Source organism: Pelmatolapia mariae, linkage group LG13 (assembly GCF_036321145.2).
Source record: "Pelmatolapia mariae isolate MD_Pm_ZW linkage group LG13, Pm_UMD_F_2, whole genome shotgun sequence".
Taxonomy (NCBI): Eukaryota; Metazoa; Chordata; class Actinopteri; order Cichliformes; family Cichlidae; genus Pelmatolapia; species Pelmatolapia mariae.
The window spans coordinates 1,485,252-1,511,869 of record NC_086238.1 but is presented as its reverse complement, the minus strand read 5'-3'; the positions used below and the strand labels follow the sequence as shown (position 1 = coordinate 1,511,869).

General features: G+C 42.7%; 1 protein-coding gene across 4 annotated transcripts in view; it reads right to left on the bottom strand.

Annotated features, from left to right (window-relative positions):
• Positions 1 to 26,618, bottom strand: part of ehbp1 (EH domain binding protein 1) — a 161,762-nt gene that overhangs the window by 4,686 nt on the left and 130,458 nt on the right. For all 4 annotated transcript variants that reach the window (XM_063492101.1, XM_063492103.1, XM_063492102.1 and 1 more), the window contains 2 exons: positions 5,711 to 5,810; positions 4,734 to 4,807 (listed from right to left, as the gene is read on the bottom strand). In XM_063492101.1, the coding sequence (XP_063348171.1) occupies positions 4,734 to 4,807; positions 5,711 to 5,810 (174 nt within the window). The remainder of the gene's footprint in view (positions 1 to 4,733; positions 4,808 to 5,710; positions 5,811 to 26,618) is intronic.

The window sequence follows — 26,618 nt, the reverse complement described above, 5'->3', positions numbered from 1 at the left end:
TTTATCTACAAGAGGACAAACCTGCCCTTAACAGATTTAAACACAACTTGAGTCTTTATAACTTTGATGGCTCATAAACTATTTAAGGGCATAAAAACATGCTGACGGCAGTTACCAATTTACAGGATTTACTCCCATCTAAGTGCCGGAAACACTGAGCCTCTGGGTGAGTATCAGGTGAGAAAGTTTGTCTTAGCTTCATTGTGTCTGTTTGCCATAAAAACATTCAGAATTGTAGTTTTCTGGTCTACGTGTCCAGCAGAAGACTGAGAACATCACGGTAGATACAACATTCAAGTGGTTTTCCACCTGTCTGAAGCAGGCTGAACCACAGGAAAGATTTTACATCTCTTAAAAAGCTGTAATTTCTTTCCAGGCATGAACGTGAACATTTTCAGCATCTGTTCAGCCTCATGTGACGATTAGCAGCATGTAATACCGCGTTAGCTTCACTACAGGTGGCACCTGTCCTCAACATAAACACCAAGTTAAAACAGCTGGAGACGATGCGAATATTAAACTCCAAGCGTGGACGCACTTCAACCTACACAAACACCCGAGCTGTGAATAGATAATTAAACACACTGGTCTTCTGAATTCACCAAAACTCGAGCCCGGTGACGCGTGGAACGAAGCCTGTTGCTATCGGCCTCTTCAGTCAATGTGCAAGCCTGAAAGAGTTGGCGACATCATCAAAAGTTGCCCATGTGATCGGATTCCACAGTGCACCTAATCAATCAGGGTCTGTAGTGCGCTGTCCCGATGTGTTACAAAGCCCAAATAGATTTACAAATGGGCTGTGGGTGTGTGTGTGTGTCGGGGGTGTGGAGAGGGATAAGCTCCTGCATAGGATTACATATTGATTTTAAACATATAAAAAAGCTTATCATATCAAACCGTAACAAGGGGAGAGAAAAAAAAACAACTCTGGGACCCAGCTATGCATAAATCCCTTTTAGATGGCGAGAGGGCGTCCACTTTAAAAACACACACACACACACGGGCCCTCGAAGGAAGCCAAGACGCCGCTCCGTGTGTGCGTACATAGGTGTGAATCGGTAAGCAGATAAAGAGGGCATAGTGGATCAATTTTTGTGGCAGGGAGATGAGAGCATGGCATACAGATGGCATTTCCCCGCCTGGCATCACACCAAGACGGTACAAGGAGGTGGTTATCACTGAGCATGCTCATAAACGACATCAACAGGGGCCTGGAAGCCTCGGCCCTGATCCTGACCGTTTTATTCTGCACATTTAATCAAACCTTGAACACCGTTTTAATGTCAAGCTGCTTTAAACTTCAGTTACGGAGCATTTTTATCTTACACCGACTGATGTTTGGATGCTTTAATGATGCAACGGCCCACCTAAAGTCAAGACCTCTGTGCTGTTAACCTTCACTTGTCAGACTGGGGTCATTTATAGGTGTTGTTGGGATATTTTTAATCATGAAAATCATTCCTTACAACTTTTCCTATTTTACTACAGGGATTGGCCCAGTGCTGTGGCAGGGAAATGCGGGCTTTGATTACGGGCTTTGGTTTGATTATAATTTTCCACTTGTGATCGCTGCGTTGTGATTTTTCGCAGTGAATCATGGTTAATAGACCTAGAGTAGATTTACTGCTGCAGAAACCTCGAGGCAGACACTTGATGTCCAAAGATGAGTCAGCATCAGTTACCAAATTATGTTTGAGTGCTTTTGTAAAAATGTATTCTGAATATTCCTCATGTACAGATGATACATTCAATTTAAACAAAAACAACAGACGTACAGTGACGACACTGTTAATTCACTCAAACACCTTACATTTTACATTTATTGCGATTATTGTGCTGATCTATTGTTTTTTAAAGGTTTGGGATAAGATAAGATAAGATAAGAACAACTTTATTTATCCTGAGGGAAATTCTTTTGTCATGTACATGCTCAAAGCAGCAGGAGAGACAGAGGAACAGATGAAATATATATAAGATATATAAGATATACAATATATACAATAAGATTAGTGTACAGTAATATACAGAAGGATAGTGCAAGACGAATAATCGGATAACTCTAACAAAGTAATATACATAACTATATCCTGGTGAATAAATAACTAAACTATCAGTGCAGGCGGTTCTAGATGCACTAATGTGTAAAATACTGCACTGCTGTGTGCTGATATGAAATTATTTAAATATACAGTTCTTTCTTTCTTTATTCAGTTAGACAATGCATTGCTTAGGGTCGCACTAGACCATGAGTTGTTCTGTATTTATCAGTTAATATGTGCTGAGATCCAAAGTGCAGGAAAAATACCTGGCACTGTAGTGAATCCTGCAGCTGTAGCCCTACAAACTAGCCCCTCCCCTCCTCCCCTCTCTCTCCCCCTTGTGTGACTTTAATGTTTCTACATTGTGCCTTTTCACTACATCAGGAATCACTGCTCCGTTAAGATCTTCTAACTCAAACAAACAAAAATCTGAGAAAAGTTGAGAAGAATTTGTCCTTTTGCAGAATATCGGCTTCAAAGTTGATTTCAAATGAATCGTCTTCTCCCCCACGCTCCTCTTTCCACCTCAAAGCTCCCCCTCTTTCTTTTCTTCCTCCCCTCCTCCTCGTCCTCTTGTACCCGACTGTCCCAGTAAGCTTACGTCAGCGTCACAAATGTGGAATAAAACATCACGAGTCAAACCTTTGCCTCAGAACAGAGAGGAGGCCGAGCGGCTTAACTTATAATCTCCTGCCTTTAACTTTCATCAAACCCTTAAATGTCTACATCACTGCAGAGACTACTCACAGGATTTTCCTTTCTCTATAACTGCGTACAAATATGACCCACATCTGCCGCAGCTGGACCGTAAATCAGGAGATATTTAACATCTTTTCACACAAAAAGACGAAGACAGAAACTTCAGGTCTTCACACTGACCTGACAATGTGTGTGTGATTCAGCATGTGTGTCAGGTGAGAGGGAGAGGTGCGTTTGATTCAGTGCAGGTATATATTTTTCTCAGCAGGGCGTGTGTGTGTGAGGGCAGGTGTGTTTCTTCTCTCGCTCTGAGTCATCTCTCTCTCTCTCTGTGTCATCGACTGGCCAACCAAATCAGCAATTATTCGCACGCCCAACCATCGCTCAATGGACCTGCCCAAGCACCAAATAAGAGCTGGGGAGACGTACACACACACACACACACACACACACACACACACACACACACACACACACACACACACAGAAAACGAAAGGTGGAAACACACCTGTGAGATGTAAACTCACAGACGCAGGCAAACGGAGACCAACAGATACACACACACACACCTTTCTTCCCAGCAGCTGACAACTATCTGTGGCTGCGAGAGAAAGGCAGAGCCTCTGAATGTTAAGTGCCTCCCTTAGGGAGGAAAATAAGGCCGCTGATAAGTTAGTCAGCTGCAAATCCAACAAGTCCACATGAAGGCAGAGAGGACGGCGGTGGCACGACACACACCACCTCTCCACCTCGAGTCACACACTATCTGTACTCTCACATCCACATGCGCGCAAGCCATATGAATCCACAACACACACACGAGACAAAGACAAAAACACGGCTCAAAACAATGCGCGCGCGCACACACACACACGCACGCACGCACGCACGCACGCACGCACACACACACACGCGTGCTTAAAGCAGGCTCGCTGATACAAACACACACTCCGTTATGTGAAGCAGAAAAAGCGAAATCCTCACATTCGACTCCAGCAGGAGCTCGATAAATAAAAATAAATAAAGCGGCCAGAGAAGAGGGAGGAAATCAAGCTGAACGCAGGCAGCGTGGTGCCGGCTGCAGCGCCGCTTTGGATACGCGTGTCTGCACCCCCCCTCCACCATCTCCTCTTTTGCTAATTAGAATTGATTTATTATGGACCAGGTAGCTTATCAGGTGCCCGGTGAAATTACAATGGGTGTCAGAAGGCCGCGAGGAGAAAGGGGGTGGTTTGTGGGAAGGGGGTGGTGCTGGTCAATGTCGAATGGCAAAATCAATTAGCATTGATTGGCGAAAGGTTCATTTTGCCAAAGAGGACGCAGTCGAAGGGGATTAAACTTCCATGGCCCTCTGACAACTTTGATACGACACAATGGCTGCTTTTCTGGCTGCGGTGTAGTTAACAAGCTTTCAACAATATAACTGCATTCCTTTCTTCTTAACATTGCAAACACTGAATGCAGCTGTGGTCAGATTCCACATCAGGCATCGGCTAGTCGGGTCTGGCTGAGAAACAGATAGCATTGATCAAGTATCTGGGAGTGAAATCCCTCGCAAGCTCGCATCTTAATCCTCATCAAGCCGAAGCAGAATTCAAATCACCCTGCTTCAGGCTCCCGATGAAGGCTGGCCCCCGCTAACGGGCGGACGCCACCTAGGAAGGACTCAGAAGAAGAGACACCAACCACTTTACTCGAACTCAAGCGACCTCGACAGTCGATTTTACCCTCCTCACTACAAAATGGGAAATGAACTTCAACTATTGCTGCCTGTCTCCTGTAGGACTCATTTGGGAAGTAATTAAACTCTATCCAGATGTTCTGGTAAATTTCAGGAAGATTTAGGAATGAGAGAGTAAAATGAGCTCCTGGTTGTTTTACTTCACTTGTTACATAATCTCCTCAGCTGTGAAAACTGCTGTTTAAAATGCATCTAAAGTTACAAAATTTTAATGTACGCGTTTGCAGCCTCTCTCTGCGTGTGTGTGTCTTACCCTCGATGGCCAGCATGGCTCTCAGCTCTCTGTTCAGCAGTTCGAAACGCCTCTCCAGATCGTGCTCTTTCTCCCTGTGGCAAGTTAGAAAGAGGGGAGACGGGAAACACACACACACACAAAGTTCATCAATATGTTAATGACTAAATCATTAAGTACTTAAAGAAACCTGCAATAAACATCGATTCGGCCACTCGCCCGAACCTTCTCTGGCTTCGCATTAATCTACTGCACATAACTGATACTCATAGTGCACAGCCCTGGGTGAAGGTGTGTGTTTGTGTGTGTATGTGTAAGGATAGAAAAAGGGAAATAAGGAGCAGAGTTTGGGGGGTGGGGGTGAAAATGCATTAAAAACAGAAGATGAGGGAGTAGATGTGTATATGCAAGCGTGGCCCTGTGTGGATATATCTGGCACCCGCAGCACAAATTGAATTCTTTCCTCTTTCAGCCATATTAAAAAATGAGCTAATTCGGCCCCTAATAGAATTTGTCCTTCACAGGCGCCTTTTTCTCTTTGCCTCCACAAAGAGAGAACAGAAAGGGCTAATAATCAGCCCTTCTGTCAATTGGCCACTTTAAAAGCCTCTCCTTTCCCACGATATAATGTGATTATGAATACTTCAGGCTCTCCTCCACTTGCACACTTTGAAATCCCTACAGCCGCAAATGAGGAAAAAAGGCAGCGCGTGTCTCCACCTGTCGCAGCTGACCACATACAAAGAGACTGCAGATAGAGTAGCGATCGCCACATTTCTATTGATTTTATATCCCTTTCTGCATGTAAATCAATGAGTGGATAGACAGAGAGGGGGTGAATGGAGTGGCGAGGACACTCCTGCCCCGTGCAGCTTAGACGAGCTTGATCTAAAGCTCAAGGAGCAGGTTTAAAACGCTTCTCAGCTGCTTTAATTTGACATGTGAGAAATTAAAATGGAAGCAAAGACGAGGCGACAGAGAGGAAGAACAGTACGCACAGCAGAGAGAGCTGGTTCTGTCTCCTGATGAGGGCGTTCTTCTTGTTGACCAGCATGAACCACTCCTGCATCATGGCCTCCTCCTCCTCCTTGTTGTTGCCTGGAAAGAGCACAGAAACACACCAATAAATAAACCAGCAGATACACACGTTACAGGAAATGTTTCAAGAATAATACGTTGCTCTTTTGTTTTTGTTTTTTTACAGTGGATTGAACCTGACATAAAAATTAGAGCACGCCGTGTATACCAGCATATGCACATGAAAAGCGATGAGGCAGATAAACGACGGAGCTGCTGCCCCCGCAGAGTCAGTGTGTCCACCAGATATTCATGTGTGGGTGTAAATACTCTCTTTGCTTATGTTCCCCGTGTAAACATTCACCTACTTCACACCATGCCTTCACAACGTCAATACGGCTTCAACCGGGGCGGGATTAACTCGGCGATTACCGTCGAGCGCCTTTACAGAGTGAAGCCTCTCACTGTAGGGCAATACATATCCCACCAATCACTCAGCAGGCCTTCATAAAAAAAAAAAAAGTCTCTGGGACTCTCTACTGCTTAGTGTAATACCTGCTCAACACACACAGAGAGCTAGTGAGGCTCAGATGCATGGCTAATGTAAGCTTTGCCCACGCCTGGGGCTAAAGCTCTATGCTGTAACTTACTTACAAGGTACAATGGGATGCGCACAACTGATACAGACAAAGCACATCGAATGGAAAGCTTCAAATGTTAGCCAGGTAACAGTGGCAGCCTCCATCGTGTTTGACCTGGAATAAAGACCAGCTGCCTGTGTGTGGAGTTTGACTCCCACTGTGCATCTGCTGGCCTCCGTGTAATAAAACCACATAATCGTAAGTTTTTAAACATACTGGAACCTGTGATGACGCTCAAACCAGAAACTGACAAATGGTAACTAAATGCTCATTGAAGCTCTCAGGTGTTAAATGCTTACAGAGGAAGGAAGGAAGCATTTTCAAGTACGGCCCATAAACATGCACGAAAAGTTATTTAATATTTTTAGAATGAATTAAATTTGGAAACAGGATAATAGTCTGAACATTAGCTGGATGGTTACTGTAAATTTGGAACCTATTTATAAAACTTTCTAGATACTGTTTAGTACATCTTCAGGTAACTAAGTGGGGCTATTTCGGACCAGGTGTGGCAAAGATAATGAGCAGGTGTATTTATGCTGAGAAGTCGTTTATGATGCTGTAAATTCATGTAGGTCTGTTTAATCCCAGGCTTTTGCTCCAATTTTCATCCTGTAATGATTACACTGTAAGGTTTTACACCAAACCAAAGTGAAAAGACACCTCGGGCGTGTCTCTCAGGATCCAGAGGCTTTGATTAAACTGCAGTATTTGACACCCTGGGAATCAGGATGGCCTCACTGAGCAGGAACAAAAATAACAACAGTCTCAGCAGTGATGATTAATAAACACATAATAAAGATGCAAAATGCTACCAGTAAAATAATTATTTACTATAATTCTATAAATTCAAAATTTATTCTTGAGTTATTGGTAATGTTATCTACCTATCTTTAAAGGTAAATCTTTAAATGTTACCTACAGATGTTATGACTACTTTTTTAAGGAATGGATAATCAATAAAATTAAAACTAGATTTCCATAAAATAATACTAATCAGCATCTCTTTCTGCTTGGTTTGTTTTAATAATCTCTCACATGTTATAAATTAAAATGCTATTTATTCTTTATCGAATCTCGAGGTCAGCTGAACAGTGTCAGTGGCGATAATCCATAAGGTCCTGTTTAACTCTGCAGCGGCGATATGAATCCTTACATTCACTGTGGTAAATGCACCAACTGTTTTAAGAAGATTTCCAACATTTATTGTCTGAGTATTGTAGCTGTAACCACTGTATCATTTATTTGATGAGAAGCTGTAAATAAATAAATAACTTTGCTTCTCAGGAGACAAGAAAATAAGAAAGAAAGGAATTTTTCCATCAAACACACACACACACACAGTGCAGCAGTGGGACCATCGGGCCACTGCGTCACTGATGACAAAAGGCAAACGCGTGGGTGTGTGTGTGGACACTGGTGAGTGTGTGGATATTTGTGATACTCTGAGCCAGCAGATGTATGTAATTTCATTTAGGAGGAGGGAGCGGGAAGGGAGAACGAAAGAAAGCAAACAAAAAAAAAAAAAAAACAAGCGAATGAAAGAAAGCTTCAGGATTTAGCGGAATCACGGGCTCGTGGATTACTGTAGTCAACTTTGAAATGGACGACACTCGGAGGGGGGATAAAGCCGGCGCTGACAGGTCATTGTGCTGCCTCGAAGTCAAATAAAACAAGCAAATAATAATGGCAAATATTAAGCTCCTGTGACATTGTGGCGAGGCGGGCTGGAAGACGAGAGGGGATTATAAAGCTATATCCCCCACCGCTAGCCAGCCAGCTGCTACCAGCCAACCAACAGCCACATTTTATGAAAGGAGGGAGGCAAGGGGAGAGGAAGGCAGGGAGGTCAGAGGAAAAGGTGGGAGAAGAGGGAGGAGAAAAGGGTAGAAGGAAGGAGAAAAGGGAGAGATGAGGAGGGGGGAGAACTATTGAATGTGAAAGCAAAATGGGATGACTGGAACGAGGGAGGGAGTGGAGGAGGAAATAAAGGCGAGCAGGTGAGTCAGGGGATGGAGGGATGGAGGGATGGAGGCAGGAGACTTGACAGCTGCTCAGCATCCACCTCCGACCTCTAGATCCTACCTGACTCTTAAAGAGACAGACTGGGCGCAGATTTATTGTTATAGGTGGGTGCTAAACCTCTTTTCAATCAATTAGGCATGGGAAAATCATGTTTTATTATACCTTTAATTAATGTTTTTGAGCTGTTGGGGGAAGAGCTTTTAAAAAATAAAAAGTTATATAACTACATTGTAATTTTACAGGCCAATTGCATTCAATGAATTATTGAAAAGTCTTCAGATTATTTAAATAGTTTTCTACTAGCTTGACTACTCGACACGACTGAATTAACAAGACAACTGTACACGATACCGTCATCTTAAACGTAAAAGTAATGGTCGTTTCAGTTTCATGATAATTAAGGCTCTAGTTCTGGGTTGGGGGTTTGATTCCCACTGGTGCAGCACATTCTAAAAACATCTTTGCTCCATAGAAAGCCATATGCTTATAGTGACAACAGACTGCTGAATGTGGTGGTGTATGAAAACAAATGGTGTAAATATCCTTGGCAGTCACCACTGACACTGTGTCTGCGAATCCAGCCTTGGCTCTGAGACACTGTGGATCCATGCTGGCTCTCAGGGGGCCATCTTGGATCAAAGCATCTGGCAGTTTGGCAGGGTGCATTCTGGGTCTTGCTGCTCGCCTTACACGCCACTTCTTAGTGCTCAACACAGAGCAGGGCAGAGCAGAAACAGGCCAACTCCAGTGAGACTGAAGCAATGAATTTGGCGTTGGTACAGTGTGTGATGGGGACATCAAAGGGTTAGTGATGAAAATGCACAAGGTTTATCGCCATTAATATCATCCTTAGTGTTACCTCAGCTATCAATGCAGCTGTGCTGGTGAGAAACACACAAGATACAATCAACTCAGACACACACACAGAGCTGAGATACAACTGATAGACATATCCCAACAACCCCTCTATCTGATTGCCTGTCTTCCTCTTCTCTTGTTCCACTCCTGGCCTCTTGCAGAAACGCAACCAGGATACAATGACACCAACTGCCGTGTGTGGAGGGAGGCTGCTATCCTCGAGGCATGAAGACAAGGCTGGTTAGCATAGGTCACTGTGTGTTTGGGAGCATCCATATGAGAGATGGTGAGAGAGAAATGAAGAAAGAAATGGAAAAAAAGGGGTACAAAGGCAGCCTCTATAGCCAAATAAGATTAAGATAGCAATCTTGGCCAATGTTCCATTCAGTGTTGATAGGAATAATGAAACTCACCCCGAGGTGGTCAAACTGCTGCTGCTGTTGGCCTGAGCTGCTTTGAATTAAGAGCACCATGCTGCCATGTGCTAAATGTACGAAATTCATGCTTTAGCATTAGTCTTAGTGAGTAAACATTAATTGACTTTAACTGGCATCACTGTATTTTTATTTGGTGACTAAAACATCAAACCAGAAGCTGCACTACTGCTCTAAACCTGCAATTACTGATAACTTTAGCTTTAAATTATCGGTGTGTAGTTTAGCTTCTTTTAGCTGCTCCCTTATTTACAAGCGGTCGCCGCAGTGGACGGATCTACTTGGATGCTTCGGGGATTTGCGTCTCCTCTTAAACCAGTGATCGATGTTAACCCTAGGACTACAGAGCGACAAAAACCCCCCAGATTAGTCACAATGAAAATGCTGAAAATAGGAATGTATGCAGATGTATGGGGCTGCTCTTTATTTTCCTGAGATTGCAATGATGTCAGTTGTTTAGTTTAGCCACCGCTGTGGAGAAAGCAGAAGTCACAACATAAAAGAATCTTTGCAACAAATTACAAATTTAATTATGAAGTTAATCTGTAAGAAAAGAGGGCTGCTAATGTTAACTGCTCTCAGCAACTAATACTTAAAATACATTTTTCTCTTTCATTATTGTGATCAATGGCTTCAAACAGCAACATGTGCAGTATTTGCACATGAGATGTTCATTCTAATTCGTATAAACTGCAGTAAGTGGATGAGCAGGGTGTCCTGCATTTGTTCTTCCCTGGAGAAACTTCTGTGCCTTGAAGGAAGCAGCTTGGATAACCGAGGAAAATGAATGCGACAGAAAGAGAAACACATTAAAAGCTGTGATCACAGCATGTTCATCTCAGTCCTTATCCCACCATTTTGTCATTTAATCCAATAGCTGCTAATCCAATTTGTCTATCGGACATATAAAAAGGCAGGGAGGAGGAGGAGAAAGAAGAGGAGGGGAAGGGAGGAGATGGAGCTGAACTTCTCTTCTGTGTTCAAGTCACTTTCTCAATTGCGGTTTATTTAGGGCTGAGCTGCACTTGTGCGTCTCCCCCCATCGTTCTCTCCATCCGAGCGTCAAACCCGTCTGATATCAGCGGGGATCGGGGGAAGATGAAAGCCAAAGACACATGAAAGAAAATGAGAGAAGGAGGAATAAAAAGAACAGGATGAACATTGTTTCCTGTGATTAGGTAAGAGCTCGTTAAAAGGCTGTCACGGCAGTGATGTGAATATGCATGACAGGGGCCGGCCTAATCAGAGAGGTTTGTGCCGAGGACCGGAGGGAGGGGGGGAATTGTGTGTAAGTAGCCTACTGAAGACTTGATTTAATTAATGTGAGGAGAGGAGTGTCTTGTTAGGAAAGGAGACAGGGAAGGACAGAGTGAAGCTTGTAAGCAGGAGAGTTTAGGGAGCTCTCAAATTCAGGTTTACCTATAAAAAGCGTCACATCTAAAGCTTACGCTCGTCTTTCTCTCCATTTCTGAAAATTAGAGTAACACTGAAGTCAAAGATGTACTCAAAGCTATGCACGCCAAATGTTACAACACTGGTGAGATGTGTAAGAATCAAACTGCCTAGCCACTGCATGTGATTCCTCCTGCTCTCTCCTATTCTATTCTCCTCTCCTCTGGAGTGGTGCTGAGGGCTATTTTTCCAAGGGAGTCTTGTACGAGGCCTCTTTTAGGTGTCCTCAATGGCACAATGGGTCCTAGCTCATAGAGCAGATTCCTGCTTTATTGAACCTGTGTATAAGGTCTGGTGAATGGAACACATTAACCGTTTCACACTCACCTCTTTCCTCTTGCTCCCCCCGGATAGAGAAAAGTAAAAATTCAGAAAAAAAAGAAAGAGGAGGGAAAAAAACCCTCCTCTCACACTGAGGCACAATGAGTGCCTTTTCCACTGGTGTCATTTGTCAACCACTGCTTGCTTTACAACTTACAAAAGAGGTGAAGGTAGGGGAGAGGGAGAGGAGGAGAAGCAGGAGTAGGGTGTGGCAGAGTTTTGGAGGCACTGAGTTTAATTAAATCTGATGCATAATCATAAGCAGGGCTGCAGAATTATTTGTTTCTGATTTCACGCAATATGCTAACAGGGGAAGCCCATCTTTCAAAATGCTGATGCTGGAAGAGCAACAGCACAGGCCTGCTGAATGACGATGAATATTTTCATCATACGATTGTTTTGTTACCATAATCAGTAATAAAAGGAGATCAGGAGGGGATGAGTGTTACAAAATTATGCTGGATAAAATAATTATTGCCTATTTAACACCTGTTTGGATGTGACTGGTGAAACTCTGACTCGGTGTTGCGAACTGTAAACCGAGCAGGAGAAAAATCTCTCTCTCTCACACTCAGTCACTCACACACACACACACACACACACACACACACACACACACACACACACACACACACACACACACACACACACCTGGGATTTATTCTGCAACGTTTCCTGAATCCAAAAGCTGCAAAATTCTTTTATAAAGTTTCAGATGTGGAAACATGCTTTTTATTTTCATACATATATATTCATATATATTTCATTCATTTTCATATAACACATGCTGTTTTAGGTTCATTTTTATTATGGAGTCCTGATGATGAGCCTAGTTTGAGGGAGGAGAAGAGTCAGACTGTCAAAGCCTAACATGTTATCCTGCTAACATGTTTCCTCCTTTCCATCCGCCACTCTTCACCTCTTTAATCTTTTCTGTGGACTCTTCTAAATATACAGAAACAGAAACGTATGCACGCGTGCACACACGCACACACACACGCAAACACACACCACTGGGTAAACACGTTTGACCTCAGAGCCAACAGTAGAGCAATCTCCAAACACCTCTACCTCAGAAGCTAAGGACAGATGGGAGCTTTGGCAAACAGAGTTCACATAATAGACTGAGTGAGGAGATGAAATGCTCATATTAGGAGGTTTCATTTTCACACACACGCATGCACACTGAACAGCAGCTGAAGAGTATATTTGGACAAGAGAAGTAATTTCTCCTCTTTCAACTTTCTTTAGCGTCTCATTTTAAATATTTAAATCAAACATATTTTATTTGATCACATAAAGGGGCTGAAAGGTGCTCAGATCAGAACAAAATAAGTGCCATTTCCCAGAGTCTTTTTCTAGGAGAACCAGCCACGCCGTGACAATCACAAATATGCTCTCCTCCTCTGCCTCGACTCACCCCCGAAGCATCTCCTCCTCTCTCCTCCCTCCCCCATCTCCATCAAATTGTGTTTCTGCTACAAATCAATAAACATTATCAGAGAGTGGCAGACTATGGGCTGGTGGAGGCAGCTTCTGTCTGTTAAAGCCCAGACCGCCCGGTCTCTATCACAGCCTGGGTGAGAAGGCCAGGAGGAAACAGAAAGATGCACACAAGAGAGAGAAAGGCGGGCAATGCGAGTCCACGAACACACACACAAGTTATAGGGATTTACAGTAAACATAAGATGGAAGCAGAGTGCATACAAACTGAGCCACAATCAAACACAGATATGCTCAAACAGAGCATTTGGAGCATGTGCAGTCCTGCAGAGTGAATTTTCACATCCATACAAACGGAGAAAACAACCACAGCGAGCTGACTGGAAGAGAAAGGAACAGCAGTGAAGCACTGAGGTGTTTAACAATAATCCTAACAGTGCAGCACAGGCTGTTTTGACCATGCCATTCAATGTCAATAAGAAATTAAAGGGGGGAAAGAAAAAAACAAAAAAACACACAGAGTCAGTCTAAAGTCAACAGCGGCTTTAAACACTCCCTAACCCATTAGGCTGCTGTATCACCCACTCTATGCTTGTCAGCTCACTTTAGCTTTAGCGTCAGAAATCCCCACACTCTCCAACGCGCTACACGAACCATTTAACTGAGCCCTAAATAAGATGATTTTCAACTCGTCCCCACTTAGCTTGGGGCTGGAAAAGGAAAATCAGGGGGCCTGCCATACGCCATTTCTCAATTACCTTTCTCATTATTGTCACCCGTGTTCATTACTACTATTATCACCCTTCCTTTTCTGTTGCACCCCCCTGCCCCACTTTAGGCTAGCTCAGGCCGTTGTGGCTGTCGTGTTGGATGAAGAGAGGGGAGAGGCGCGGCAGAATTGAGAGCTTTTTTCAGGGCCGGAGCACTTCAGGTAATTAATATAGCAAGAGGGGGCAGATGAGAGGAGACGGAGAATATGTGAGTGTATGTACGCCTGTGTGTGTGTGTTTTTGCTGAAATGCCTGATTGGGGAGCTCACCTGCCGATACCCCCTAAAAGGTATTTCATTAGCGGGCCTTTTACCATACAAGCAGAGCAACAAAGCCTCGGTTACGCCTGTCTCCACTCCAACTCGGCAGGGCCCTCCAGGACGTCTGTAGCTGTGTGTGGGAAGAGTAAAGAAGAGTGGAGGAGCAGAGAGGAGAGGCTATCCCTGTTCATAATCTCATGACAAAAGGCAAAAAGGCATCATCCTATTACCAGTGTGATCTTCACCAGCTCCTGCTAGCCACTTTCCACAGGGGGCTCTCTTTTATTATTAAGGTGAGTAGGTGATAGGGAGCAGGAAAGGCGCCCGGCGCCTCCCTATTAGCCCTAGGACAAGAGTCGGTATGAAGGGGGAGAGAAGAGCGGAGAGACCCCATGCTAGGGTCCTGTTTGGAGTCTTTTTCTCTTTCTCAGAATGAGAGCCTTTGCTTGGACCTTCGGGAGGCGGCTTCTATTAGGCTTCAGTGCTACAACACAAAGTGTGAGAGATTCTTCAATCAAGCAGCTCAATGCCAGAAGTGATGATCACTGGGAAAACATCTTGAGCTCCATCTGTTGAAACTCATTTGTATCTGGTTCACGTTACTCCTTAGCTCCACCGTTACATGGCAGCAATCAGGTATTGGGGTACAGATTTAAATGAGGTACATTTATTCAAGCTGAGCCTTGGTGGTCAACTCCTGATGGCTGATATCCACCAAGTCCTACGTGATTTGACCAGTGCTTCCTAAAGCATAAAAACACTTGTACTGTGGTTTCAGTTTAAACGTCACAGAGGTGTATTTTTGAGTATCCACAGCACAGTGAGAGAGGAAAGAGGGTGGGGGAGAGAAACACAGATTAGTCTGTTTTTTTTTCCTGAGTGTTTTGTCTTCATCTTAGTGGGGGGTGCTTTCCTCTAGCCTCAGGTTACACAAGGGAATTGTGGGAAATAAAACTAGGCTGAGCTAGGTTTGGAATAACAGCAGTGCTTGACCTAGCATTAAAATACCATACAGAAAAGGTATAAGAGTATTAGTGTAAGCTTGTGCTTTACACTAATAAACTAAAGATGTTTTTGGGTACTGCAGGTAGTACTGAAGGTCTCTTTTAAGATAAATTTAAAGAATATGAGTGATGTGTAAGTAAGTTGTAAATAGACTATATGTACATAGCATCTTTCTACACAATAAGGGCACTCAAAGAGCTTTCTTACTACAAGCCACATTCACTCAGTCACACACATTCATACGCACACTCTGATGGACACATCAGGGTTCTGCATCCTGCCTGACAATACTTCAACATGTAGACTAAAGGAGTCAGGGATCGAAACACCAACCTTCTGATTAGTGAACGACCTGCTCTCGTATTTGAACCACAGGCATGTCTATAATTCAGCAAAACATTTTATATTCCGGTTTCCAGTTCCACAATTTCAGTATATTTTAAGTTCAATTTATCAAAAAAAGGCTTCAATGATTATTTTTTCACTGCCTTTTGGTGTCACCACTTGAAGAAAATTTTTTTTAGATAAATTTAGTAATAGCATTTGAAATAACAATTAGTAACAATTTCACTGAGTTTGTTAATAATTAGTGTAATTGTAAAGCTCTTTATAAAGGTGTTTTTTCTAAAATTATATTGCAATATATTTCATAAAGGTGACAGATTACATGGAGAAAAAAAATGAGATTCAAGAGTTATTTAATATTATTAACAGTAACAACGAACGGACCCACCACTGTAGCAAAGAAATTTGGGTACGTTCTAATGACTACAATGAAATATTCTGCAGAGAATCATGACTAACACTTGTAGAGTAGAAATAGTTATTGCTGCAGAAACCTTGAGACAAAGACTCTGTGATGATGAAACAGATCAACTGACGGAGATGAGGTGGGTCAACTCCTTGTGTGATTAAAAAACACAATTAATCACACGAGGACACTTTGTAGCATCTGTGACAGGTAAAGGAAACTTTAAAGGTAGAGGTAAACTCAGAGAGAGCCTTTAAGAAAACCTCAGGATCATAAACAAATTTTAGTGGCTTTGTTGCCTGAAGGTTACAAGGCTATGTGAACTCAGCGGTTAATTGTTTTGACAGCAACTGACTATTGAGCCTAAGAGTGCGTGAATAAGAGCAAGAGGAGCAAAGTGACGTCACAGAGATGTGTTAAGTAATGTTACATTTCTGAACTAAAAATGAAAGCATTTCTTTTTGAATGCTTAAAATAAATATTTCATCATTAAATCAAAACATAAATCATATATTGCTTCAAAGTTATAGTTTCCAGCTACAGTATTTGCTTGTGCTCCTGATGCTTGATGGTGAGATGATGCAAATGGCAACAAGTCACTGCTCAGTCTGGCTCCGCTGCCGAACAACTGCAGTCACTTCAGTCAGTCAACTGCAGTCACCGTTCCAGCAGGAGGACACTTTAATGAGCACTTTACATCACTGTGCATTTATACATGGAAGAATCTTACACATAGATGCTCGCGTGCACACGCTTTCCTGCGTGCATAAAGTCAAATATTTGGTAATTCCGTCTGATAGACTGAAGTTTGAAGGCCCTTTAAAGGTATGTTAAACGTACAGATTCTCAAGAGATGCACACCATCCATCCTGACAATCCACACACACACACACACATGCACGCACGCACGCACACACACATCATCATCATCGTCGTCCTCCTTTCTCCTCTGTAGCCCAGTAAAAAGCCTGTGATGACCTGGGTGTGTAGCTTATTAACCTCTCCATCAGTTCTTATCAGCCAATGAATAGCCCAGTCATCTGCCCCTCCTGCTGAATCTTAGGGTGAAAAATTTCTCCTCACGTCAGGGCTATAATTCAATCCACACAAAAATCATTTAAGGAGTGCACACACGTACATGCACGCACGCACACGCACACACGCATACACACAATGGGGACCACAGTGGAAACATTTTGTCAGCCTTGTTCTCAGTGGGTTTGCAGGACTGGCGTGGACCAGATGTTACAGAAATTCTCAAACAACAGAAGGAGTGTACATGGTGTGTTTGTGTGTGTGTGTGTGTGTGTGTGCGCGCGCTGTGTATGCCTGCCTGCATGCATGCATGCATGAGTGTGTGTGAGGGCCAGAATAAATTAATGGCTGATTTCTCCCCTTGCTTTGATGGCATTAAGAGCCCTCTTCTTCTCAATGTGCCGCGTTAAATGCTTTTCTCTCCTTCTCCTTTTCCATCCGTCTCTCCCTTCTTTTTCTTGACAAGCCGGGCCACCCAGCAGAAAGCAACTGATGCAAAACGCCAGAGTAATCTCCCCCTCCATCCACCACCACCACCACCCCTCCCCGCTATCTTTAGTCTTTGACACAGTAGCCATTATCTGTGGGATTTAGTTAAACCAAACCTTCATGTATTTGTTAGGCCCTGGGTTCGTTTTTTCTTCTGACTGCTCTGCTTGAGTGTGGTCAGGCTGCGAGGAATTGGGCGGGCGGGGGTTACATCATCAGTACAGCATGACGGAGACTCGTGGAGGGGGTCTACAATGCCATCTAGCTGAATCCTACTCATGATGGTAAATGTGTTAAGCTGAAATGTGCAACCTTGTTTGTTTTTGCTGCTGCCAGAACACTAAACCCAGACATTAAAGGCTAAAACATGATTGATTTAAGCCAAACCTGAAAAATACTGTACGTCACTTCTTTTTAGCATTATTAACCCAACATTGATTACAGTCAAACATGAGATAAAAAAAAGAGGTTTCTTGACTTTTTAATAAAATATACATCCTTAAAAAAGGTGTGGAATGAACTTAAATTTCCCCTTAACCAACCTAAATATTCCAATCAAACTTATTAATAATCAAGTCGAAACCAATGCGATTGTGCTAATGTAGCTAAAAATTATATTACCTAAACAGGTGTTTGACCAGTGAACAGGTTATACTGTATTATTTAGATACGTGCATTCAACTGCACTGTCTTTTGTCCAGTTTTAATCTCATAGCAACCATCTGCTACAACACAGACAATCACAATCAACATAAATGTCAGTCTCATTTCCACTCCCATCTCACATTAAAACCAAGGCTTTCCTCTCTGCCACATGCAGCCACAGAGCTAAAAAGCACTGTAAACGAATCATGTTGAAACTCGCAGGTAAGCCAGGGCTCGGCGGGGCTAAACTAAGGTTAAGCCATGTGGTTTAGCTTCCCGGGAATGTGTTTACACACACACTGAGGTGTGAACCATTTAGGGAGCTTAGAGGGGTGGAGAAACACGAGTTGATTTAGCGCTAGTGTAAACGCCGGTACCTGTTGACGGGTGTTAATTGGGACAGCTTAAGACAAACAGCATAAATCTGTAGGGATTCTCAGGCTGGCCGAGCAATCATCGAGCTGCAGGAGAGCGAGCAAAATAAGGCTGGATATCAAGTTACTTTTTTCAATTAATTTCAAACTGTTAGGACCTAAAAGCAGTCAACAGATGTCTGTAGTCATGATAACTTATTCTTTAACCTGATATGAATAAAAAGATGCAGAGATGTCAAAAGAAATTCCACCAGACCCGAAGCCATTTCTACTGGGTTTGTATCTAAAAGAACAGAAATGAACAAATATTAATGAACCACAGTGTTTTAAAGCAGAAAATCCTAACAGCACTGTGGAAAAAAACAAACCAGATGTCAAACATTCCACCTGAAACAAACACATATATACTGAAAGAGAAAAGAAATATATTATAAAAGGGTTGTGGACCTTTTTTAAACTCTTTGTTGAATATTTGGATTTCATAGCCGTGTTGAGTAATTAATTCATACTAAATATGCTGTGTTTGCTTTGTTACACATGTTGAATGAACAAAAGTATTTTATTAATATTTATTTTCTATACTTGAACTTAAAATAATAAATATGAATAAATTAGGTGGCTTGATATGAATTGTCGTGTATGAATATAAGAGGATAATTTTCTGTTCATTTTCGTTTTGCTTCTGATTTCTTTGTTTTTTGCTGACATTTATTTGTAAAATATTAACAAACATTATCATGAAAAAAAAGAAGCAAGCTTGTGATAATTTTGTGTAGGCATCTTCCTTTCAGACAACAAGGTATACTACCCCTCAGTAAACAACAGTGTTTGAAGGAAAATTTAAAAGAATAGTCGCTATTTTCAGCTTTAATTGTGACGCACAGCCTGGTGAAGCCACCTGTAGGTGGAGGATTTTTTGAATGAAGTAGTGAGAGTTTGTAAGATGTAGAGAGTGGTGATAACCCCCAGTGGAGGACCCCCCTCAACCTGCTGACAGACAGCTGCAGCCTTTTTAGCATAAGTAGCTCCGCCTGCTCCATTAGCAAAGAGAAGAAGGAGGGTGTGTGTGTGAGTGTGTGTGGGGATGGTGGGTGGGAGGGAGCTCAACCCCCCCTGGGGTAGATGTTAGAACAAATTTGAGGGGTGTCATATTACACGGCTTGTGACAAGAGGCCGAGGGGAGGTGAATGATGAATTTACTTAATGAATTAATCTGCGGACCAGTAATGGCTCCGCTAACAACATTAGTCATCCTTCTTACATCTCTGTGTTGCGATTCCTCCCTCATCTCTTCCTGTTACACAATCATTTTATCCACTCCTCCGACAGCCGTTTCCCCTCAGATATCAGCTTCTGTTTTCCATGGTTAGGTACATTTAACTAACTGAAAACTACCAATTAATAAAGTCTTTCGATTTCTTGATAAATACTCAAACTTTACATTGTTTTTAATGTGTTTATAAACACACCTTTCAATCTGGAATAGCCTTAAATTAACACTGACACCAACAACAGGCTGATGAAGCTTCTGATTCAATACACAGATGCAAAATTGCAGTGTTTAAATAGACATTTAAATGGAAATGTATTGGGAAAGACAGCTGTTGGTATTTGTAGCCTGGAGTGCTCATTACAATGGGGAAATGGGGAGGAGTGTGTATGGGGGGGGGGGGGGGGGGGGGGGGGGTGATGACAAGCAGCTGTGTTAGCAAGTGAATGGTGTAATTACTGGCCAAACCTCTGTCATTAACCTGCATTGTGGAGTGCCACCACATCAGTTACCATAAGAAAGCCTTGATTAATTGACTGCAACGATGAAATTCAATTATGTTATTGGGCTGGAGTTTTTAAATGAAATAATAATCAATTATATAATGGAGGGAAAAAAATAAACATCTTTAGCCAAAATGTGCATTGGAGGATTATCATTGAGGAGAGGTGAAAGCAAGTAAGTAAAGTAAGAGATGGCTGAAAAACTGTGGATTAAACTCTGACAAGCTAAGAGAAATCCCCCCCGCCACCCCCCCACAAAAGAAATCAACAACAACAACAAAAAAAATCAGTAATTTTTTGCTCAAATTTAACAATTTAATTTAAAAAAATCATCTATTTTCACTTTATCTGGTTGTGTGGATCACTGTGCTGCTAAAAAGATTATTTTTCTGTCCTCTGTGTAGCTGTGGGTGTTCGCATGTGTGTGTAATTTCGACACTCGCTTGTCTGTGACGACGTGTTTGGCAGCTTGCAGCGTGCTTTGGACCGGCTGCTGCATGGGGTCTCAGGCGAAGAGGCAGCTGATGAAAGCGTTGGCGGGATGCTCCAATAAAGAGCAGATTATCATAAGCGGCCATTGTCCACCTCCGAATTCTCTCCAACAACCGACCCCCGCCCCGGCCTCCTCATCTTCACTTACTCACCCTGTGGCTGAAAATGTTAATCGGCGCCATCACTGGCAGGAAACACAGATGGGCTGCCCAGCCCAGTGAACACAACTTTACCTAGTTCTGAGTAACCGCTATAAGGAAAGAAAATATAGCTAAATGACACAGGATGATTTCTGCTTCAGTTTGGAAACAAATTTAACTTGCACGTCTCTGTACTAAGTAGCCACCCCCCCTCGACTCCAATCTCCTCCTCCCTCCCACCCTCCCGGTGACTCCATCCACCCGGCTCGTTTTATCTGAAGATTCTCAGACAATGCCTAGAGGATCCCATTCCCTAATCTTCCTAAAAATCCCCCTTTCATCCCCACTGTTAAAGAATGTATGAAAGGCTGACACCGAGCTGGAGAAAAGCAGGAGGGGAGGGGAGAGAAAGGAGGAGAAGAAGAAGGAGCAGCGCACATCTGGGAGTGAGGGTGGTGTCACTGAGCTGGACTGTGAGGGTGGAGGGCGGGAGGAGGACAGGAGCTCCACGCTGGCCGCTTGTGCACAGTCCTTGCAAGTTGAGTAATTAAATTGTTTTGCTGCTCAAACATTCAAATGGCCGAGGAGATTAAGGGCATGAGCGGGAAAGGGAGTCTGTGTGTGTGTGTATGTGTGTGGGGGGGTGTTAATCTGTGTTCTGACCCAGTTGAACCTTAGAGTCACACACACACACACACACTTCACACAAAACAACAAGAAAAAAAAAGCTCAAATCCTTTGTTTTGTTCCCTCAAAGGCAAGAAAAAGGCAATGGGGTTTTAAAGGAATGATCCCTAGATTTCTTTTCTTGCCCCATAGGGAAGAACGGTGCATTTGCTCCTGAAGTGAATTCAAGATGACCACAAACACATTCCACCGTGGTCTAATACAAAACCATTCGATTGAAAGCGAGTGCTCTTTTTGTAACCCTGACAACAACAACAACAACAAGAAAAAGACCATGGGCTTCGAAAAGAAGGGAACGCATCTTCTCTTGGCTGTGTCTATCTCAGTTGCCACGAGCTTAGCTTACGAACCGAGTCTGTGATTATGGATAAACAATAGTGGCAATCGTTCTGTGTTCAACTATCTCAATCAGAATTCACACAGTGGACAAGCTTTCAGCATAGCCTGTGTTTATTTTGGGAGGCTCAGGAGGAGAGGTGAATGTGGAGAACAGTCATGTCTATCTAAGAATGAAAAAAAAGCAATCAGAGGAAAACGTGAAAAGCAGCACCTGAAAAACAAAGTGACCGCTGATTAAAGCCAACACTAAACCCTCTCCTCTCCCTCCATCTTTCAGTGTGTGAACTGTGGAGGGTATTATACTCTAAACACTTTTTCTTCTCTCAGTGCTGAAAGATTAGACTGGTTATCCCATTAAAGTTGGTAAAATGCCATTCTTGTGTCTTTAAGCTCTCGTATAGGAGGTCAAGATGAGTCTGCCTGCGCTTACAAGGCGGGCACGGATGTAATCTGCCCAAAGTTACAATAATTAATGTTAAGCTTCTTCAGCAATACGTTTGTGAAAGAACCGGTCCTGATAATATACTTAAAGCTGCACATGCTGTTTATGTTGCCACGACAAGAAAAGGCAGAGCTTGACGTGCACGCGTACTTGCGAGAGTCCCTCTGCCACTCACGTAGCTCAGCTTAAATCTTTAGTCAAACTATAAGCTGATGCTGCCACAATGCTGGATTAGGTCGACAGGCATGGGAAAGAGAGTGAGAAGGCGGCTCACTTGATGCTAAAGAAATATAAACTACACATGCAGCTACAACAGCATCTGTGGGATGACAAGCAAAAGGACACGTCGCTTAAAAAAGAGAAATTAATCTGAAATGCAATCATTGGTAAATTCCAACTAAAGATTATTTCTTTAACAGGGTGGCATTCATACTTTTAAGATGCTGAAATCTGATTTACAAGTAGATGAAAAAGCTTGTGAAACAATACAGATGGATGAATAAAACTTGGACAAACGGGATTCAGAGCCACAGGTTGACATTTAAGCAGCTGCAATCCTCCACACAATCACACGGCAAGTCAAAGCGGCCAGCAGCCTTTTCCGATGTGACGGCATTGACAGTCCGTGCTGTCCCTTCCTCAGATACCGAGGGGGATACTGCATGTGTAAAGTACATTAAGCTCTTGCTGGAATCCTTCCTTGTGCCATTCTCCTCTCGTCGACTCTCAGACACAAAGGCAGATTAAAGGAGCGCGCGCCATAAAAACCCTGTGTCAATCTTATCGGCTTGGAGTGCAATTTTTAAATGTATGTTAATCTGGGGGAGCTAAAACTCATTCTCTCCTCTCTCTGCTTGTTTATCTCTTATCAAATGCGCAGTAGGTGAGGGGCAGCTTTGCGGTGCAGCTAAGTGCCATTATTTGGATAATTGCATCCATTGTTGCTGGTTATATAGCTATTTGAAATGGGAGGTGTGTGTAAATAGGTGCAGGGGCCAGGTAGGGGGTGGCTGAGATATATTCAAAAAGAGGCCAGGGGATTTTCTGCGAAGGCTACATGATGCATTTGAATGCTTCTTCATAACTAAAGCTGAATTTTCAATAAGCAGTGTTTGATATGTTTTTGTCTGTGCAACAATACCTTCAGAAAATAACAAAACCAAGGTCAGGAGCGTTACATGCACCAGAAGGAACACACTAACAATGAATGGTATCTTAACAGAAATTAAACGCGTACAATGAAACCATCACAAGCCGAAGCTTTTCAATGTGTTCCAGCTCTTTTGCATTTCTAAGGTGGTCAGATACCCTAACAAAAGTTAAATGACACAGACAGCCATGCATAAATCATAAATAATGAATATGCTTCGGTTCAAATAGAAATCAATAAACTCCAGTAAATATTTGGTCTACTGCAGGAGGTGAAACGTTCTCCTAATGTTGCATGTGTGAAGGACAGTACTCCCAGTGGTGCAAGAATAACAAGTTCATTAGTCGAGGGGGGGTGCCGCAGGAATTCAAATTCCCCCCCGACCCGGGCCCGGCCTCTGATTGGCTGGCTGCGTCGGCATGGCGAGACTCATTAGAGCCCAGCAGTAATTAAGAGTTGTTAGAAAGTGAATTCTCCAACCGCAGATTAGAAAATTAAACTATTTACTGATTACATATTAATAGAAGACAACAATGGCGCTTGCCATAAGCTTGGAAGGCAACCAAGGAATAAATCTGTGTACTTAATTACCATAAACAATGGGGGCATAGAAATGGAGTTTTATGCACACTCCCTCCTGTAATGTGTCTGATATCAGAAGACACTTGACAATTCTTGTTCAATTATCTCTATTATTTAATGTGCTGTGAACTGCCTCTGAGTAAATAAATTAACCACCCCAATTACTTTGGATTCATCTGGGGAGGGCCGCTGTGTAATAGAAAATGCAGGAGAAAGCTGCATTGTGCCCAAACCTAGGGGAGGAGGGGTTGGTGTGTGGAAAAGAAGGGAGAATTTTTTTTTTATTTTTTTTTGGGGGGCGGGGGGGCGGGGGGGGGCTGACTGGAAAAACTGAGATTCACAGGGATAAAAAGGAATAGAGAAAATGTAAAGACACTCAGAGTGAGAACGTCTATCAAAAACACATGATAAGATTGGTTACCTAAAAATTAAAAGACCTAATTCCTGGTGGAAAAGAAGAACAAACTCTTCACAGACAGAAAAAGAGAATCTCGAAAATAAAAGGGGAGAGAGAATGACAAAGCAAAAGCATGTGATATCAAAGAAAGGCATACTGTGGACCAGCAGAGCACAGAGGATGTTCCCAGGCTTTCTGCTGCTGGAGCAGAGAGATGAACAATCAGTCATGGGTCAGTCGGTCTGTCTGTTCACATCTGCCCGTCACTCCTGCAGCGCTCAGCGTTACCAGAGCACCACTGCACACTGAGCTCACCCAAACTTACCTTGAGAGGTCTGAATCATATGATCAGATTCACTGCTCTGATTACTCTGCACATCCCCTCTCAAAGAGTCTACTGAGAGTCTGAACTAACTGCTTGCTGGTCTGCGTATAAACTACGCACATATGCATTATTTAACTGATGGTTAACTCTGAGTCAATCAAGTCCATTTGTGCACGGCTTCAGACCATATTCAAAGCTAAAGCTCTCCTGTCCTATAAACAGAAGCTTAGAAGGGGGTAGGTTAGGCTGTCAATATAAGACAGGTAGCCAACACTTCACTACAGCTTTTTCACCACAGACTGCCTATCAAAGCAAAAACGCAGCTTTGGCACTGCAATGGGAAAAGAAGAAGTCGTAATAGGAAACACAGTGATCAGAGAGCGTTTTCAGAATGTCCAACTCTCCCTCTCTGCCATCACAGTCTTTCTGCTCCTTCATCTCTAGCCTCACTGCACATAAGGTTATAAAAATGGGAAGGTGACACCAAAGCATAGCGTCACTGCTATTCATCAGCATGACAGCAATGATCACAATGATGTCAGTGTTAGGTTTAGGTTGTTTATTTTTGAGGTAAAAACTTCACATACCCAAGGAGTGAAGTTATATGCTAATGTTAAGGTTGATTAGCAAGCTACATCCAAAAACTGTACAGGTGCAGTGCACAGGCACACATCTGATGATTAGTACTAACAAACCGACAAACAAAATACTAGAAATCAGGCAAAAATGTCTCGGAACACACAGCAAGCCGTATTATTTTTCAGATTGTTCCAATGAAATGCTTCAAAAGGCATCAGCAGCACAAACATAGTGGTGAGGTCCAGTACAGGGACTTCAGTTAGCAGAGGTACAGCTGCCTGCGTCGGGACACCAGTCAATCAAAGCAGTCCCTACAGGTGTCCCCACACAGTAAAAACACATTTTACCAGTCTGTTTTTACCTTACAACATAAAGCGCCTTAAGGCAACCCTTGTGGTAACTTACATTGAGCTGAATTGAATTTTAACATGGGAGTCTATGGAAGTTGACCTGCTTCTGGAGCCATCCTCAAACCAAACTGCTGTTTTCTTTCAGCCCCAGGGTTTGTCTTTACACATGAAACACATGAAATTTCGAAAGAATCGGGTAGGAATGTTTTCAACAAATTTATCAGACAGCAGGAAACAGTCTGATTCAACACACTCCTAACTGGAATAATAGTTTTGGAGTAGGAGCTGCAACATGTCTCCAAGTCCCAAAAAGTTTTAGGCTGCAGTACAAGTCTGAAAACTACTCATCTTTGTGATGATCCGTCAGTGCACCTCTTCTTCTGCGTTCTGACCCGCGTTGCCCTTCTGTTAAAAATCTTCATTTGTGTAGTTTATTATCTAATCTTTTGCTGAGATCACAACTGAACTTAAGCTCAATTAAAACACTGAAAGACCGTGGCAAAAAAAAAAAAAAGTATAAAAAAGTCCATAAAAAATATATCTGTTCAGACTTCCTAAGAAAGTCAACCTTTCCACAGAAGCTTGGCTGCTGGCTCACATCTGTTGATGTTCCATAAACACCATTTTACTCTGGATTAGGATATCTGAAATTAAAGCTGACAGTGGAGCGTGTGTATGAGGTTTTTATTTCTTTGTGTTTCTGTTTTGTTTTTTGAAAAAAAAAAAAAAGAGTTCTGAAGGTGATGACAGCTTCAATCGGAGAAGAGTAGTGTTGGTTATTTGTGAAGCAGAGTGTTATCAAAAAAGAAGGCTACATGTTCAGTCGACTTCACCAAAATTTTAGTTTTTAACAGCAGATCACGAGTGTGCCAAATCAGCACCACAACGTCACAGAACAAGGTTGTTAAATTAAAGTAGAGATGCCTGTGGCGTGTGATGACACTTGGTACGTATGTATGTGCAGTGCCAGTGTAGTGTAAACCATATGGGCAGGTGCACAGGGTGACGCTGACGCACAACGGAGGCAGATTTCAGAACCAGTTATTAGGAGAAACACGAGACACAATAATTTGACCAATAAACACACCGGTGTGCATACACTGAGTGTTCTCACTTAACAACTACCTGCA